The sequence below is a fragment of the Condylostylus longicornis genome, unplaced genomic scaffold (assembly GCF_029603195.1).
Source record: "Condylostylus longicornis isolate FDR11 unplaced genomic scaffold, ASM2960319v2 ptg000110l, whole genome shotgun sequence".
Taxonomy (NCBI): Eukaryota; Metazoa; Arthropoda; class Insecta; order Diptera; family Dolichopodidae; genus Condylostylus; species Condylostylus longicornis.
The window spans coordinates 1,635,909-1,655,878 of record NW_026578078.1 but is presented as its reverse complement, the minus strand read 5'-3'; the positions used below and the strand labels follow the sequence as shown (position 1 = coordinate 1,655,878).

General features: G+C 25.1%; 3 protein-coding genes and 1 long non-coding RNA gene across 40 annotated transcripts in view; 2 read left to right on the top strand and 2 right to left on the bottom strand.

The window, feature by feature from the left end:
* The window catches only part of LOC129614541 (modifier of mdg4), a 91,771-nt gene that overhangs the window by 63,178 nt on the left and 8,623 nt on the right, over positions 1 to 19,970 (bottom strand). The window contains exons 5-7 of one of the 37 annotated variants that reach the window (XM_055529220.1): positions 9,691 to 9,753; positions 9,545 to 9,617; positions 9,125 to 9,489 (exon numbers count right to left, since the gene is read on the bottom strand). The exons of 30 other annotated variants lie outside the window; for them this stretch is intronic. In XM_055529220.1, the coding sequence (XP_055385195.1) occupies positions 9,330 to 9,489; positions 9,545 to 9,617; positions 9,691 to 9,753 (296 nt within the window). In that variant the 3' untranslated portion in view covers positions 9,125 to 9,329. Of the gene's footprint in view, positions 1 to 7,275; positions 7,684 to 7,776; positions 8,245 to 8,402; positions 8,875 to 9,124; positions 9,490 to 9,544; positions 9,618 to 9,690; positions 9,754 to 9,895; positions 10,294 to 10,552; positions 11,115 to 11,867; positions 12,506 to 19,970 lie in introns of those variants that run through there. 6 more of the 37 variants (XM_055529213.1, XM_055529204.1, XM_055529217.1 and 3 more) reach the window with 6 other exon arrangements.
* Positions 662 to 2,640, top strand: LOC129614547 (uncharacterized). Its single transcript, XM_055529239.1, has 2 exons — positions 662 to 1,162; positions 2,056 to 2,640. The coding sequence occupies exons 1-2, from the start codon at positions 913 to 915 to the stop codon at positions 2,076 to 2,078; spliced, it is 273 nt and encodes a 90-aa protein (XP_055385214.1). The 5' UTR covers positions 662 to 912; the 3' UTR covers positions 2,079 to 2,640.
* Positions 2,202 to 4,031, top strand: LOC129614554 (uncharacterized). Its single transcript, XM_055529244.1, has 2 exons — positions 2,202 to 2,214; positions 2,534 to 4,031. Exons 1-2 carry the CDS (start codon positions 2,202 to 2,204, stop codon positions 2,911 to 2,913), a joined length of 393 nt encoding a protein of 130 aa, XP_055385219.1. The 3' UTR covers positions 2,914 to 4,031.
* Positions 12,654 to 13,814, bottom strand: LOC129614549 (uncharacterized). Its single transcript, XR_008697383.1, has 3 exons — positions 13,329 to 13,814; positions 13,112 to 13,234; positions 12,654 to 13,049 (listed from the first exon to the last, which is right to left on the bottom strand). It is a non-coding gene; the product is annotated as an uncharacterized LOC129614549 (long non-coding RNA).

Genomic DNA, 19,970 nt, shown 5'->3' with positions numbered 1-19,970 from the left:
TATCTTTTGACACTTGGTTTAAAATATTAGAGCTATTTTTGGAAAACCTACATGTACATATATTTAAACAAAAAAAGTGCTTCTGATCCATTTTCGAAAGCTTGTTATAGTAAAATTAAATTTTAATCATCATCACATACCAAAATTTAAAACACTAAGAAATTTATAATATTATTAATATAATCTAAAAATAAATATGTAATTAAAAAAAGTTTAACTTATTTTGATAATTAAAAAAATTTTTAAGTTATTTTGCTTATAGTATTTAAGCTTAGAAATGACTTTAGCTTAGAAATGAAATCGGGCAGGAAACATTCTAATATTTAATACTGTTAAGTTTTGTGAATAATTTGCTAATTTCTTTCAGTTCTATGCATTGATGGTTTATTTTATACGTTATCTCGTCGTGGAACGAAGCTCTTGATTTTCAAACGAAACACATTCACTCCAAATGGTAAATTTAAAGGATTGCGAAACTCAAGAGATTGGAAATGTTCGATGTATCACAGAGAACGATGTAAAGCTCGCGTTGTTACAGAATACCGCGATGGTAAAATGTGCGTGCGTCAGACGCATAAAACTCATTCACACACTCCAATTTGGAATTTTGAGATTATTAGAAAAGAGCATTAAGTATTATAAAACAAATTATTATTTTATAAAAAACCTACATAATAAATTTTATAAATGAATTTACTACTTTTATTATATTCACAACCTGTACGCTCACTACATAATGTGTAAACTTAACTTTATTTAACATAATTAATGTGCAAGTTCAAGCTTTTATTTTGAAAATATTTTAAAAACTCATAATAATTTATACGTAACTGTAGATTAAACAATATATTTAATTTTTTTCTAGTTACATCTTGCTATAAAACATTTTTATCAACAATTAAGTCTGCCAATATGAATCTTAAGCCTATAAGAATTTCAAGATCGCTTAAAAAAGATATACCATCATCAACACCTAGAAAAGAATTTGTATTAGAACATCAAGAATTACATTTCATACAAGGACAACGTGGTAAAAAATTATTGGTATTCGATGGTTTTACGTTCTCAATCAATAACACGGTTGAAAATCGTATCTATTGGAATTGTAGGTCACGAAAAGCTGGAAACACCCCATGTCGAGCTAGAATAACTACAATTAAATGTAATGATAAAAACAATAGTTTTTATAAAGTGATCGTAACAAACTCAATTCATAATCATCCACAGTCAACAAGAATGTTAAAAAAATTTAATAGAACTGAATTATAATCCGTGATAGTATAAAATTATAATGTGTATGCGGAAGAATATCAGTATTAAAGTATACACATACATATGTATATTAATATAAATATCATATTTAACAAAAAGTTTGACGCGCATGTAAAAATTAAATTTTTATTAATTATTCTAAAATACATATTATGTATTATAACTAAAATTATTTAAATTTCTTTACATACATACATATATTTAATAATAAAAATTTCAGTTGGTCTCAAAAAATTTATTAATAAACACCTTTATATTTTGTTTTATATTTAATAAAACAATAACTCTGAAATTTTACCTGCCAATTATATATTTTAAATTTTTGAGATAAAATATAATATTCAAAATAATTTTTAAGTTAAATTAATTTATTTTAGTTGTTCATAAGAATTTTATTTTTTAATGAAAACAGATTAAAGCTTAGATTCGAACTAAAAAATAGAAAAAGGCAAAGGCAACCATAAACTATCGTTTACAGAATTATGTCAAATAAATTTTTTTTAAGTAATAATTTTAAATGCACACGTATAACTAGTACGTTACAGATTCACGAATATTTTTTTAATTGTTTAATTTCTCATTTCAGTGCAATATCAAATTGGTATTGTACTAAAAAAAAACAAAAATATCTTATATACAGTCAATCTTTTCATATGTATAAAAGTTGAAATATGAAGAACAATTAAATTCAAATAACACAAATTAAAGTTTCTATGGGAAAACAAAGTTTGCTATTAGTAAAACCTAAAAAAAATTGTTTAATTAAATTTATTTTTTTTACAGTGATAGTTCGTATAGAAAGCTGATTCCAGTTACACAATCAAAATATGAATTAATACAAAATTGTAAACATTAAAAAAATTGTCAACGAAAGACCTTCAATCACGGAATTGACAAGGTAAAAATAATAATTTTTTATTTCTTAACTCATGATTTTTAAAAGTTAGCTTCTAAAATTGCAGATTAAAAAAGAAGTGTCTAAACGAAGAAACAAGCTACTCACTATGACACAAAATAATTTACAATAAAAAAGCAAAGCAATTTTGAGCCCAAGTTCTGTGGTTGCACTATTAAAAAACTAATCTGCATATTAAATCAATAGTTAATGCTATTTGAAAATATTTTTTTTAAGTAAATAAAAGGCAAAAAATTATAAAAAAAGACAAAAATACTAGTAAAATTTTTTATTTTTTATTTTGCAAAATATTTTTATAAATATGTATGAATTTAATTTTTTTTTAAATTAAACTCAACTAAATAGTTTTTCTCTTTTATTTTTTTTTCGCTTCTTTGAATCACCTGCGTATAGTATTAGATATAGCTGTTTATGCGAGGACTTCAAGAAATAAAATCCAATTAATTTATGGCGGTCAACCGTTCATTTTTGAAAAAATACTAAAACTAGCAAACGGACAAGAAAAAAAATATTGGCGTTGTAACCAATGGTGGAATCAAAAATGTCGATCACGAGTTTATACAATCAACGATGTCGTTACACCACTAAACCGATATCATACCCATGAGGAGATAATTAAAAGAAAAAAACGTGCTCGAAAAATTAAAATAAATCCGGAAATAGATACAAATTCGGAAATGGGTGTAAAACAAGAAGTTATAACAGTTTGGCAAACGGAAAAATAAAAACACAAATCTAATAAGTTTTTAAAATAAACAAATCTAATATTTTTTTGTAGTACATGTTAAGTTATGAAGAGTATCAACATAAAATTCGGAAAGGAAAAAAATTTTGAAAGTTGTCATAAAAAATTTTTAAATATATTTTAAAATTAAAAAAACAGAACTTTCATAATACATATTATTTATTTTATAAGTTAGCTATCACAAACAAAATATGATTTATATAAACTAATGATAAACAATAATATTCATCTCATAAATAAAAAACTTTCATTAAAATAATAAAAAAATTATTATTATGAAATTCCTTTCAAATGATAATTAAGCACCAATATAATTCTTTTTATAAGAATTAAAAACTAAATTAAGCTTCTTTAGAACATAAAATCAAAAGATTTTAAAATTAAAGTAACCAAGACTCAAAAATGCGCTAAGAACGTAAATTCTAAAAAGTATTAACAGGATACTTTTTATTAAAGCTTTTCACATTGTACATTGTTCAAAAATGTTTCATATACATATTGGGCACGTAAAATAAAAGAAAACCAGTTACTGAAAAAATTACTGGAAATAAACAATTAATGAAAATAATGTAATTTTCAGCAATTAAGTGGTAATTTAGAATATTTAGATTTTTTTCTAAAATTTAATATAAAAATACTTTGTTTTATGAAATATGTATAAATATTGTAAAATCTTTAAAACGTCCCAAAAGTATGTTTTTACTATGTAGGTGAAAAGATTTAAGATGTACTAAAATTTATTTAAAGCATTTTTGAACAGACCCTTAAAACTACTGAAAGTTCTTCTTAAAGTATTTGATGAAAACATCGATAAATGAAGTTGAATTTTAAAAAAATTTTTCAAAAATATTGAATATTTTCCTCAAATAGCAATCTACAGTTTTTCAGATGTGTAAAAGAAAATATCCTTCCCTTCAGAAAAAAATTCAGTTGGTGCTTATACATTTATATATTTCATACGTACCATATAACTTTTATCAAAGTTGATTTTATTCTTAAATTTTCCTTTAAAAAATTTAATAAAAAAACACTATAAAAAAATTGTAAAAAATATCTCAATATTGTCCATTGCAACTATTCGACTGTAAAAAAGTCAAAAACTTTATTAACACGATAATAATAAAACAATATAACAAAGCAAATATTAAATTAAATAAAAAAAATTAAAACTTAATAATACTGGATTTGCCGAACAAAATTCCTCTTTCAATATCTAAACATTATTTTTTTTTTAAATTTTTGTTTATTACAATATATTGTTAACTATAATTTATTATTGTACAAATATACATTTTTTCCTTTCTTAATAATAAAATACTTTTCTCCACTTTTAACTTCAATGTGAAATTATTAAATAATAAATATGACGTACATTTTAAGTGTAAATAAAATTTCTTCAATTATATTGCAAAACTGGGTGTGTAATAATTGTGTTATATTTAGAAAAATACAATTTAAATTTACTGTTTATTAAAATATGTATATACATAATATATTGATTTTAAATTATTTTATTTGCCTACAAGCACATACTTATATGTGCCCATTATGTATTTCTTTAAAGATTTAAATATATGACGTCGTCGTAAGTGATAAAAGTACAATGATAAGTGTTGTCAAATATTACTATCTGATAAAATTTAAAAATACAAAGTGAAATTCAATATAAAAATAAAAATAAATTAAATTTTACCCTTAAAGGGCATATATAATATATAGAATTGATGCAAATTAATAAATTAATTACACATAATTTATTTATGTATTGTTTAAGACAAATTATAAATCTAAATATTTAGTATTTTGTATGGTGTTACATTCTTCTAATTTTAAATTAAGAATGTTATTTATTATTAAATTAAAGATCACAGTAAGTAAAGTTATTTCACTGTTATATATAAAATTCACTCATAAAAATATTTAATTTTATTTCAGACTATTATTTTGCTACTGAACAACGACTTCTTATATTCCATTGAGCATAAATTTTTCGAAATTTTGAGTACTGTAAATGTATGGAAAATACACAAACTAGAAATTTTGAATAATGATCATAGTCATCCAGTAGATTATTAGAAAAAAAATTATAGAAGAAAGCATAACGATAGCGACTTGAACTAAAACACATAATTTTATTTTAAATAAAGTAGCTTTCATAAAAATTAGTATGGGTTTTTATTTTTTTTTTTGTTAAAAAACTATTGTCATGTAAATTCGATTTAATTTAAAAAAAAAAAACACTCTGTAGCTTTCCATCTTTTAACCTTAAAAAAATGAACTTTTTCAGTAAGCATTAATTTTACTAAATTGGGTGAAATTTAAGAAGAAAGTTTTAATACGCGAAATGTATTTGTCTTCTACAGTCAAGTTTTTAACATTAATACATAAATTGTAAAAAACTGTGAAGGCTTAATTAATAAAATTTCTACTGTACTATGCATATTAGTTATTATTAGTGTATTAGCTACACTACACCCGTACAAAAAAAGATTTATTGTAGAAATAATTTTATTTTAAAGTTCCCTACTTGTAACGATGGCAATTTCCAAATCCGAATGATATTGAAAACGAGCAAGATCAACCCAATACATCTAACAATACAAAGTTACAATAAGGGCCTTTCAAAAATAACGACTTGTTGTTTCGATTTTTTTCTAAAAATTTAACGGTATAAATTATTTAAATTAGATATTATATTATATACAATTATTTTAATAAACAAAGTTAATTTTTAATATGCAATACATATATCAACTTTATCATAGGCCAAAATTGGCTTTCTTTATTACTTGCATTTTTTATTAAACATTCATGTTTATGATAGACATGGTTTGTTCTCAAACTGGCATGCTTGAGCACGCGATACTATGTTTACAATTGTCCAGTGTCAAACTGCTAAATGAGTTTATGAATGATAAGGATATGCAATTAATAGTATATATCTATACGTATAATGTAATTGTCATGAGCGTATTTTAATTTTATAAATAAATATTGAAATAAATTTTTGTTATAAAATATTTGCGAATTTGCACAATTTTGGTTAATTGGTCATGTGTATACTCGAATCTTGAATTCTTATACAATTGTGCAACACCTATCATCCAAAATCTGTATCTCACGCTTTTACTCAGCGGGTAAGAAGAAAGTAAGTATTAGTCATTAGTGTCATTACATATTCGCATTTAATCTCAAGTATCTATGTATGTACCTTTGTAGTTATTTTCGCATTATATATCTCACATATTTCACTTTTTTCAAAATAAGTTCTGATTTGAAAGTGACTAAAAAATCAAATAAGGATGACGCTAAGTGAAGTGTTTACTATTACATGGTACTTTCACTTACATCAGTATATTAAAATACATTATTATTATTAAATGGAATTCCGTTATTATAAACGTTCGTTTATTAATATAAAATGAACAGTTTATTCCTTTCATTTTAAATTTAGAATGCCACTTCACTGTTCTTAATTCAAAAAATTGCTTCACTCACATATAAGTCACTTTACTTGAGTATTATTAAAAAGATAATTTTATTAAAATTTTTTTTTAACTTTGTTTCAGATTATTATTTTGCTACCGGACAACGACATGCTATTATTCTAATGTTTCGAAATTTTGAATACTGTAAATCTATGGAAAACAGGCGTGGCACCAAATGGATATGTATTAAAAAAAGTTTAACTAGATGTCGTGCTAGAGTTAGAGTGAAACCGAATGGATTTTTAGAAATTTTGAATAATGAACATAATCATCCAATAGATTATAAGAAAAAAAATTATAGAAAAAGATATAATGATAATGCCTGAGTAAAATAGATTTATTTCAAAAATATTGCGTTACAATTTCTTAGATATATTTTTCTTCCTGTGAGAAAAAAACTTTGCATTTTGAAACATAGAATTTGTATTAATTTTTTATTACACAGATACAGTTATTTATATTATTCTTATTACCTGCTGATACATTTATTAGATTTTTACAGTTAATAAAACAATATAGATTTGCAAAATATGTAGAAAAGTGTAGTGTAGAATTTCAATAGAAGGGTAACTAAAAGCATGCGAAGGCTTCTTTTTATGATGTAGAAAATGTTTTGTTTGCAATTTTATAGTACCTTGAAAATTTCTTTTTTTCGTATTTAGTTATCTGTATGGTAAATATATGTGGTGGTAATAGCTATTAGTATACATTTGTCCAATTATTTACAAAATAAATTTAAATCACTCGACCCTTTTTTTCGTATAAGTAGCTGCCCAAATAGCTATAAAATCATATAATTTTTTTATGTTTTTAGCAACAGAGGAAAATCTTTAGATGAATGAAAAAAATTAAAATATGTTAGAAATTCCATTAAAGGTAAAAAATAAATTTATTTTTGATCTCAATACAATATATCACTTAATAATAAAATACTTTTATCTATTTACTATGAGTCTCTTTAAAACATTGCACACAAATCCAGTTTCCACCCGGACATGAAGCGCAATACGTTATTACCTTTTCGTTCTTGCATTTATTACCAACGTTTTTCCTTTTCAAACAAGTTACACAATAACCTAGAAGTCGAGCTTTTTCGATTCTAACTAATTTATGTCCCTTTCCATCTTCCATCACAACATCTTCTGGTTTAATATCATCAGATATCTTTTTGATATTGGCTAAACAGCGAGGTTTAAATTCGTATTTGGCTATAGTAGATGATGCTCTCGTAGGTAATGATTGTAATGCGAATTCGTTTTTCACTATATGAATGGGAATTCATTATTATCAATTTATTTTTATAAAATTAAAATAAATAATAACTACTATCTATATAAAATTAAATTCATTCTCAATAAATTTTTGTTTTACCATATTTGGTTATTTTTATTTTATTTAAATAAAAAGAAAACAATCGTCATTTACAAATTTTGCTTTACTATACAAATGTAGGTTTTAACATTCGCATTTATTATGTAAATCAATAAAACAATTTTCGCACATCCACTCTCCATTCGGACATTGAGCGCAAAATGTTTTAACTCTATTTTTCCTGGTACCAGCACTTTTTTTTAGACATTCAACACAACAACCAATTTTAGTTGGTATTTTTGCTAATGCATGTCCATTTTTTCCTACTGAAACGATGAAAGTCTCTTTTATTGCTGCACCTAGTTGAATTGGTTTGATATTTGGAAACAATGGACGTGTTCTTTGAGATAAAAGTAAACTTTGGTTGAATGTCGGGATAGATGTTTTACAACTTAGTTTTTTTAGTAATATTGGTTCTAATACTTCCTTACAGAAAATTTTCTTTTTATGATCTAAAATTAAAATAAAATTAAAAATTTTAAATTTTTTGAATATAAAAGTGTTACTTTTAATAATTACATAGCCAAATTATTTTAATCACTAAACTATCTTTGCAATGGAACACAAAATTATTTTTTTTAACGACTCAAAGTTTATTAATAAAAATATTTAAAAAAAAAAAAACACTTTTATACATAATAATAAAAATTTTATAAAATTTAGCCTTATGTAATGCAAAATACATGTGTAGATGCAAAAAAAACTCTTCTCGTTTTGAATCGAATAAACAACGAAAAAAACTTATAATATGCGAAAAGATGTCCTTTGTAAACGATTTCACGTTTGCCCATTTGATATCATGTCCTGGTAAACAACTGGCTCTAATGTTTTTAATGAATGTTTTAGTAAATTTTTGTGATTATGTTGTCCTTTTATGTAAAAATCATATTTGCCGATAGTTCTAATCACTGATTCACATTTTGTACGATTGTAGTTTTTACATTTCCACTTTACAATTGAACTAGCACCAAAGCGTGAACTACATACAAATATATTATTATGATATAATAAGTTTCCCTTACAGTTATACGAATATTCCGGATTTTCGATTTTTTCGTAAAACGGTTTTAAATTACGCAGACCTAAAATAAATGTGTTAATGAATGATTTTAGTACCAAGATAAATATCTTTTTGCAAATACGTTTTTCTAAATTCAAATTTTTTTGAAATATTTGATAATAAAGCATTTAATTACTAAAATATATACACTTAATATATAATTTTTTTAAATTTTTTTAATAATATGTTTAACAAAAAGAAATACAAATATACTTAATATTTCTTTGCAGACTTTGTTCAAAAATTAAATTTCAAACATTTTTTATGCAGTTTGCAAGAGCAATCTTTACGTTTCAACAATTAAAGTACATAATAATCAAACTGAATAACTTCCAGCATTTTCTTTAAATCTATATTAGCTTTATTTTGTCAAATATTAATTAAACACGGATTTTAAGTTATTCAAATCAATATGCTCTAAATAAAACAAAAACAGATGCTCTAAATATTAAAGTTATCTTTTCAAGTTTCATGTTTTTAGAAACTATTTCCACGATTAGACTTCGCTTGAGAACGCCTTGCTTCATATATTGGTTTTAGGGTTCCTTTTTTTCTACGATGCGTAATAATTTCGTGATTATGATGTTCGCGTGTGACAACAATGGCTTCTCCCTCTGTTCTCATTCTGGCAGTACATCTGCAATTAATTTATTTTAGTTATAATTATTATTTTGCAGTTTTATTATAAATACTTTAAAGGATGAAATTGAACACATCTCCAATATATCATATTCCCTCGTACTCGATGTCTAGTAAACGGATATCCTTTAAAGATTGAAATAAATATGAGTATGCACATACAAATATGCCATAAACTGATAAAATTTACTTTGCTTACCTTTATAAACTAATTGAGTGCAACCTTTTTTGCTTTGAATAAAAGATAAATTTTCCAAAGGACCTAAAAGAAAATAAATTACAATTTTAATATATAGAATATGTATATTATGAAAATATGCAATTTAAAAATCTATTTTTAAAGACAAAAATTTTAGTGAGTTATGTGATTCTAAATGTATAACCGAAGCATTATTACGCATAACTACATATGTATGCAAGTATTTATTTAAGTATTCATATGCATTTTACAAAATAGAATTTTGCTCATTTGAAATTCCGATGGGATAATTGTAAACATATCTATAGAATTATGGATCTTCAATATCGTAGTCAACGAAAGAAACTTCTGAATTTTGAAGTTTACTTCTTTTTGGCGGATGATTGTGATGACCTAAATATCTTATTAATTCTCCATGACGAGTAGTACAACGTGCTGCACAACCGTTTTTTCTATTGGATTGTGTACATCTCCAATATGTTGTATTCGTCGCGTAAACTCTTTTGTTAGATGAAAATATATAATTTTTATAAACTAAAAGTTTACGCCCAATGTGACTTTTTATAAAGTAAATTGATGAATTCTGGTAAAGAATTTTAAAACCTAAAAGAAAAATAAAAAAAATATATATAAACAATATTTACTTAAAAAAATAAAATGATTACCGCAAAAAGTATGTGTTTTTTCATATGCATTAATTTTTCGTAAAGCTATAGCAAATCATAAAAATATGACCAATTTTCTTTTCTTAATCCAAATTTATTTACAACATAGTGATCTACATTAACTGAACTATATATGTACAAAATATCTAAAACAAATATTTGAGTTCTTTAAAAAAAAAACCTTTAACCTACCTATGATGTTCACTTAAGAAGCATACTTATTTTACATTTTTTTCGAACAGCTAATTTTCTAATATCTTTACCTATTACACGAAAATATTACAGTAAAGAGCAAAAATCTTAATTTAACTTATTTGAGAATTAATTTAACATATAATTCATCAATTTATATAAATTCAGTAATCACGATTTCATGTTTCACATCTTCTACTTCATGTTCTATAGTCTGAAATTTGAGTGGCAAAGAATGACTATGGTGTGGTTGATTTCGGGATTGCGTAGGATTTTGTGAAACGTGACTAATATTTGTTCGACTTCTAGCAGCCATTTTTTCAATTTTTTCTGTGTGGGGTGGATGATTATGCTCACCACCAGTCATCGCAGTTACACGTCCATTTTCTATAACGCACCTAGCACGGCAACGGTATTCAACAATTTTTTTTGAATAATTATGACATCTCCAATAAGTTTTATCGTTTTTCTTACTATGTCTGTTGTATAAGAATCCCTTTATTACTAAGCATGGTGTTGACCATGGACTTTCTATAAAATGTGCGTCTTCAATCGTTTGATATGCCCCTAAAATAAATAAATAATAATAGTTAGAGAGATTTTAGTAATTTTTGTAGAAAAAATTAAGGAAAAGAAGCATTTTTAAAAACATTTATTTATAACTTAATTTTTTTTTCATTTAAAATCAAAAATTTACGTTTTGTTAACATTAGAACACATCAAATTAATTTTTTTTGTATGCTGTTTTTATTGAAAGAACAACACCATTTATTCGTTTTGTCCTATTTAGAATCATATTTTTTTATTTTATTTATTGTTTTAAATTGATTTTGACATTTTCTTTAATGTTCAATTTTATTTTAATGATATTATGCTACAGATTACACACAACAAAGATATTGTTAATATCAATTAATTGATACATTTAAAATTTTTGTTTTTGGCTTAGTAAATTTCTAAAAAAAATTAAAATTTATCGAAATAAACAATTATTTTATTCTAAATTTTTCTAAAATTTAAAATTTTTTATTTGCTTTTCAAAATAATTTTTTTTTTTCTAGTAAATATGTACAAAAATTCAATTTTCATATGATTAAATAATTAATGTATACATATTAAATTAAAAAGATCTATGTTGTATTTTTTAAATTAAAATTATTTCTTTGGGAAATTGAATACAAATAGTTATTCCAACTAGTTTTCTTGTTTATTCTAAAAAATTTATTGATATTTTTCTTATGTAAAAATTATTCTTATGTAAATTTATACTGATTATTTTTAATAACTTTTCATTTTTATATTTTAAAAAATTATCAGAATTAGTAAATGTAGTAAACGAAAATCCAGAGTGGAAAAAGAATTTGAAAAGTAGTAATACAGTGAAGGTTTTATAGTGACATTATTTATATACATAAATATAAATTATTTTTTATTTATGAATGTCCCCAAATCTATTTTTTATTTATTAATCTAACTTAAAAAAAGTTATACAGGTATGTGTGTATATACATTTTTATGAACATTTATAGTAATTTATGATTGATTCATTTCCTCCATAAGTTTTTCCAATTTTCTATCAGCAACTAAAGCATCAGCAGCTGGAACATAAATTTTAAATTGATCTTTTGTTAATTCTATATGTGATACTTGATACATCTGAGCAAACTTTGGATCATCAGCTTTTATTTCAATATATTCCCCTAGTTCTTCTTCAATATCATACAAAGGACGATTTCCTATTCTTGATGTGTGACAAGAGTGATTATGATTACGTTTAGCTCTTAATAATTTATTATCTTTTGTTATACAAACAGCTTTGCATTTTAACTTCAAAACATCGGCACATCGCCATGTCGTGTGGCCATTCGCTTGAGTCAATTTTTTATTATAAATGTAATTCCTATAAACCAATTGTGCATTTTTCTTCTGACTTCGAATAAACCTGATTGTACCAATTTCTAGAAAAGATATTTTTAACAAAAAAAAATTTCTTTGTTAATATATTGTAGAATATAAATTAATATAAGCACGATTTCTTCTTAAAAATATGTAAATGATACTTTATTATGAATAAAATCAATAACTTTATTAAAAACTCACAGATCCTATAAATTTAATTTTTTTTTTCATCAAAATGCCTTTTTATTTACTTCAAAATTTTTTATTAACATTTTTCTTACATATTACATATAAGTATTTTTCGCACCATGAGAAGAAATTGCACAAGATTTTCGCTGCTTAGTGAACACCTACTTGTTCTTATTTGAGAAATATTGAAATTTTTGTCAAAACCAGTGTAAATTTCATTACGTTTGTAGTGTTTTTAATGGATAATTCTTATGTTAATCATGATTAAATAAAAGTGTCAATCAAAACTGGAGTTTCACCTTGATTCTCATGTTCCTATCCATATTGTGCTCAATTAATGAACAGGAACAATAAAATTTAATTGTTTGATGATAAATAACATGCAAATTTATGTTTAAACATTTGTATCTGAAGCTAAAATTAAATTTCAAATTTACTTATAGCTTTAACAAAGAAAACTTGTTAGCTATACCAACCTGGCCGATTTAGCATCCTCAAAGTGAAAGCGACGTTGTTATTGCAATAATGAAACTTTTCCACCATTTCCGTAAATTTATCACTCTATGTAGTAGGAGTTCCAATTTAGCTTTCGACACTTCCTGAAAAACATCAGTTTCGGGAAGAGAAAAAATATAAAAGCACATATTGCAATATATTGGACTGTTATGATTTTTCTGTAAATGAATAACTTACTACAGTATTCTATAAATAAATGTGCTCAATTTGAAAATTGTCACTGTATGACAAAATCCATTGGAACCAACAATAGTTGAATATGTTCATAATTCGATTAACAAGGTAAAAAAACAGTTCTAAATAAAAAAAATTTAATAAAACTTGAGGATATGTTAGCCAATATGTTAACCAATTTGTTCAAAAAGAGTTATAAATAAAAACTCCCTATCACGCGAAATCTTACTAACTATATGTACGCGTTGTATTTATTTATTCAAAATGAATGGCGCATATTATAAAATATTTTTCTCCCTTTGATATCTACAAAGTTTACGAATATCCAACAACCTTATAACAATTTCATACATCACTTCATTTTTAAGCTTCAGACTAATTTTTTTTATTCAGTGTGTAATTAAATATATACATATTTTATGCTTAATAATAGGAACACTTTATTTGAATTTTTTTGAAATCGAACTAAAATAGTAAAATTTATCTTGACTTTACTTAAAATATAATTTCAAAGATGACAACTATATAGATTAAACTATTAAAATCGATCAAAAATATAAAACCAACGCCATAATTTATTCTAGTACATTTTTTAAAAATTAATCTTTCAGCAACGTTTCCACGTCAAACATTGGTTATGGATTTTTACGTTGTCAAAAACCCTTCCTGACATCGGATACTTTTTTATACTGTCTTGTCAAAAGTTCTTAAAGAGTTTGGTGTAAAACGATCTATTGTGCTTCTTCAATCAACTATAATCAAAGTTTTATCAAATAACATAAAGTACATGAAGAATATTGATATGTAAACGCTTCCTTTTTCAATCAATATGCTGTGCTGAATTAGTATGGATTTGTTATCACAGTTATTGTGAAAACATAAACAAAGCGACGGCCGATTTCAGTCGTTAACCCAATTCAACAGCAATGTGACACATACGCAATATATTTTTAACAGTTGCTTAAAAACTTTTACTATTATAAATTTGCAGTATTGTGTTCATGAAAATATCATTTACAAAAAAAAATTATTTATTTTGGGCCAAATAGTGAAAAATTTTATTTCAGGAAAAATAAAAGAAGAAAACTGAAATAAAAAGAAATTTTGTAATTTTTGAGTACAACAATCACCAAACGAATTCAAAAACTAGTAAAAAAGAAATACAGCTTATTTAACTGCACTAGCCATGATAATTCAAATATTTTTGTGATAGATTAACAACGTTTATGAAGAAACTTGATTAGCAACATTTATTTATGAACAAACTTGATTAGCAACATTTGTTTATGAAGACAAATATACCGCAGTTTTATAACGCTATATACTGCGTTTTTGAAAAAGCCTATAATGTTACGCACTTGGAAACAGGTAACAGGCGGCATTGATCCCATAGCTAGAAATTTAGACATTTGAAAAACTATCTTACCAATTACTTGTCTATGGAAATTTTTGGTAAACTCAGATATTTTCCACATAGTCAATTTTTGATTGGACCAGCTGTAGTATTTTAATAAAAAAAAAATTAAGGTGAATTTTCCCATTCTTGTTTGGAGAATGTAATTCTAGTGGTTCTAAAAGGCAGATTTAATTTCTTTTAGTCAAGTAAAGGTATTGATATAATCAGCTGGAAGATGTTAACATTATTAATGGGCATTTTCGTTTTTAATCTTAGTTTCATTCTACATATTCGAGCAAATCTACGATTTAATATGAGCTTGATGAAAGTCGTAGATGTAAACCCTGTTTAACATTAGACTTAATCTGACGGCAATTGACAGAAATTTAACAATTCTTATCAAATTTAGATTTTTTTACAGAAAAGTCAAATGGCGACAATTAATTTTATGCTAAATTATTAAATAGAGATCAAGTGATTGGCTATAATTTTCGCAGTAAAATTATGAAATTTTGACGTAAAGTCCGAGCCATCACATAAATTCAGTCTGTGATGTGTAAACACTTTCAATCCATCGTAAACTTTGATTTTGTCGTATATGCATATCAGCAGTTCTTTCGAGTGCGAATCTAATCAACTTCAAAGTTTTTATAAGGGAAAATTTTGTAATCTTAGATCTCTGATTTTACCAACGAAAACAATAACACTTTTTGCCTCAAATTCATTAACGTCAAAATTTTGTTTTCAGTCTGCAAACTGTCTGACGTATAAAACTTTTACGGACAGAAATGTAGTAAAGTTTTTACCCGTAATTGACTTTGAATTTTGATCATCCGTAAACGTCAAAACAAAAAAAAAATTTTTTTAGATTTAAAATAATTTTATACTTACATATTAAAAATTAACAAAAAAAATGTTTTTTATATTATTTTTAACGTAATGATAGTCACTCAACACATCAAATTTATTTACTGAATTACTACGTCAGACTGTCTGGATGTAAAAAAAAAAATCTACAATTTTGACGCTTAATTGACTTTTTTTAAACGTTTAAGAATTTAAACTTTGACTGAAAGTAAAAACGCAGTAGAGTATTCGTAAACTCAGACAACTCAGATTTTGTAAAATTTGACGTTTAAGAATTTACCATTTCAAAATAGCTTGTTTGCTCTGCGAGATCTGAAATTTTGTTTTTGAATCCTTTTAATTAGTCCTAAGAAAATTGTTGTAATCATATGAATTTTAATACAAAGGAGTGCTCTGGTGAACGTTTCATTATTTTAACAAAAAACGTTAAAACCAACGGGTATAGATTAAGTATTTTCTTAAAACGAGTGTCATCAATTCCAATTCTAATCCCTACTGTAAGTAAATAATCAATTTTGAATTTTTTTGATAAAAATGAGTACTTTAATTGCATACGACTTTCATTTACAAATGAAATTAACTGTTTAAAATGCCCTACTCTTACCGATTTGATTTATCCAATATACTTATGAAATCTAAGGACGTATAATAAAATTAAGAATTTACATCAACTTTACTTTTTGAGTTTTTGTAAAATCTACAGAGAGCAAAATTGATTTTAATACTGTTTATTAAAATATTAAACAACAATAGAGTCCAAGTCAACTCCATGAATTTTGAATAAATTTTTAGTGTACTCTAGTATGTATGTTGAAAACATTTATAAAAAAAATATAAGGGTTATGTCACTTTGTTTTATTTTTCTTTAAATATTGATATTTGTAAGTATACCTTTTTTTGTTTACCAAAATTTAAAATTAAAAAAAAATTCAGGCTTTAAAAATTATTACCTTATTCGTACATGTATTCCGGTAAAATAGAAAACTGCTCGCATTTGTAGGAAACATTTTCCGAGATAGATTTGTTGATCAGAAATTTGGTTTAATTCATGTTGAAAAAAGATCTGCAATCACTGAAAGATTTCATTTGCATGATCTACTGTCAAATATGCAATATAAATTTTTTTCTGAAACTAATAAGATATTTTGCAGCTACAAATGCAAAACGCATTAAGCATTAACTTCCTAAAAATACTTAAAAGCGTAGAGAAAGAAATTTAAAGAAATTAATGGGTATCATCGGAATTCTATTTACGACGCATCAAATACATTGTATCGTCTTGTTGAAATATCAACAAAAAAATTTGACGATGTGTTATGTTCAGAATTTATTTGATGTTGTGTCTACAATGTTGTTAACACTGATATATTTCTCAAATTGTGTATCCAAAATTTTTTCAATGTTTTTCTATATACTTTTTTTAGTTCTAAGTATACTTCTATATACTTTTTTCAGAAATTTTTAAAGTAAAATAATTTGAAACAAAAAATTTTCTAATCAAAAGCAATGAAATGAAATAAAATAAAGCATCAAGTTTTCAAATGCAAAATAATACAATGTGCTTAAAAAAGGGATACATTGTATTAAAATTTAAATTGAAGTTTTATTTTTTTTATTAATTGAACTTTCATTTGATGATTCCGAACAAACCCAATAAAACTGATTTGCTTTTATTTTGATTTTATTAATTTTTTGTTTGATATTTCTCTTTGTTTTGTTTTTGATTGCAACACAGCAAATGAAATGAATAACAGAATACAATAAATATTAATCATACTCTTTCAAAATTTTTACTTACCTATGATTATTTTAAATAAAAAACAAACAATAATTTATTATTTATGTATATTTTATTTATTTTTAAATGTTTCAGAATTTGTAAACTGTGTAAACAAGAAAAAAACTTAGCTACAGTTTTCGTATACTGTTTACCGCTGCGAGTTAGAAATTTTAGTTCTAACTTTCAACGCAGCGTGCATAAACGAAATACTGCATTCATAACTTTTTTTGTAAAAAAATTTAGATACCATGTTCTGAAAGAAAATCCTAGATATATTCGGACTTGTTGTATTCTCTACTTGGATTGAAAATTATCGAGCAATGGCTTGGTACATTGAATACGTTAAAATAACTTACGTTTGACTTGGTGGCCAACTATGTAGTGTTTTTTTCGCTAAACGATTCTCGCATTTTAAATTTTGACACTATGTAAATCAAATATCACAAATTTGCGTGTGCGAAAGCAGCAAAAGTCGTATATAAAATAGTTAAATTAAAAAAAAATTTTACGAAAAAACTGTTTTTTTTTAACTTAATTTTCAAATTACATTACGTAATGGTACAAATTTAAAATCCCCGAGAGTATGCACTTACATGTAATTTATTAACCCACCAAACTGAAAGTATTTTTTAAAATATTGTGCAGTGAGCCGATGTGAAATACTCCGTGACGTCAATAATGCGCTTACGACGTAAACTTTACAAAGTATCACATTCCAAAAAGTTTAGTAAAAGCTCTTGATATTGTACACTTTTCCCAAAAGCGTTCTATACGTAGTGAATACGTAAAATAAAAGTAAATTGGGTATCGGAAAAATCGAGCACGCTTTTTTCCTATATATCGCGATATGCTGTGTTTATGAAAAGACCGCATTTAAATCGCATGTCGTATATTTTCATAATAAGGGCCACAATTTGACAAATATTTCAGTGTTAACAACGTTGGAGACATCAAATAAATTCTGAACATAGCAAATCGTCAAATTTTTTTTGATATTTTAGATGATACAATGTGTTTGACGTGTCGTAGATTTAATTCGGAAGATACCCTGCTTATGCTTTATTACAATCGTATTGAACTTTACTACAATTTCGTTACATGTAATTCATTACGTACGCACGTATTTTTGTATTTAGTATGCACAATTTCGACAAATTTTTAATTTTATTTAATTATGAAACTACAAAATTATAAGTTTACACATATGTTCATAAAATTTTTGACGAGTTTCATCTTTAATTTGTGATTTTTTTGTTCCTTAAAAATGAAGTCACGTTATAAATTTTTTATTTTAAATAGAAGTGTTAACTATCCGCGACTTCTATAATATTTCATAAAAAGTTTAAGTACGATTTTAATACGATTGTACTATCGTTCCAGAGCTTTCAATACCTTTACATACACCGTTATTGTAAATCCCATTTGTAGTACTGAAATTCGGAGGAATTACGGATTTCATATTGTGAATTCCGAAAAAGTAGAGTTGCATTTCGAAATTCGTAAGAGTAATAATGAATCACTCGTTATGAAAATAAATGTCAAAATTCTACTAATGAAATTTTCAAATATAGAAAACCAGTATTGAAGAGTGGACTGTTTTTAAGTTTTTGTTTAGTTGTTTCAAATATTTTTTGTTATCGAAATCAAAAGGATTTTAAGCATCTCTAAGATGTTTTCTTTTCAATCGCAGATTCATTTATCGGTTTTCTTCTTTTAAAACTACAGCAAAGGAAAGAATTCCATTTATTTAAACTTCTTTTTTGATTGTCTATTGTTTTTTGAAATTTTAATTATTTTTTTAAATATCTACTATGAAATTTGAAAAATTTAAATGTTGACACTTGACAGCTGTAATAAAATATCAATTTTGGCACTTCGAAAAATAATGTTAGCATTGCAGATTCATAATTTCTCCGAGCGAGATTTATAGTTACTCAAAGTCTACGTGTATAATTTAGTTTGAAATTCGGAAAATTTTACGAGCGGGATTCACAATAAGGCCCTTCCCAGTATGTCAAAGATTTGACGATCATGTCAATCACGTCAATCGCTTGATTTAGCAAATGACAATCACCTGTAATTTGAGCAATTTTCAAACAAATCACTTAAGCATTAGCCTTTAAAAACATGCGAAAAAAAAACTAAAATGACAATCAATTGCGTTAGCAACATATGTTGGAATTTATGACGCTAGCGTCATGTTGCCTTGGGATTCATGACTAACGTCAGTTGCATGCATTTGACATTACTGGGAAAGGCCCTAAGAATGATTGTAAAAATAAAGCTGAAACTTTTGCTTTTGGAATACAATTTTCACAATACATATTAATTCACATGACGTTTGTTTGAAAAATTCAATTTAAGTTCTGTGCAAATATTAATTTTTAACAAATGTTACATCGTAAAAAAACATAGTACGCCTTTTCTTAAACACAGCGAGCCTTATTCTAGTTGTCGCGTCACTTACGTGACATTTGTGGTTGTCAGATCATTTGAAATGTGGTATTCTGGTTGTCGAGTGACGTGAGTGCGAGAAATAATCGAAAATGAAACGTTTTAAGTGAAATTGATACATTTTAAAAAGAAATTTCGTCGAGTAAAG

Excerpts from the sequence above, each read along its gene's own strand:
- LOC129614547 (XM_055529239.1), top strand. The coding sequence starts at position 913 with ATGAATCTTAAGCCTATAAGAATTTCAAGATCGCTTAAAAAAGATATA. Across the intron at positions 1,163-2,055 it reads TAGAATAACTACAATTAAAT|TGATAGTTCGTATAGAAAGC; the intron begins GTAATGATAAAA and ends TTTTTTTTACAG.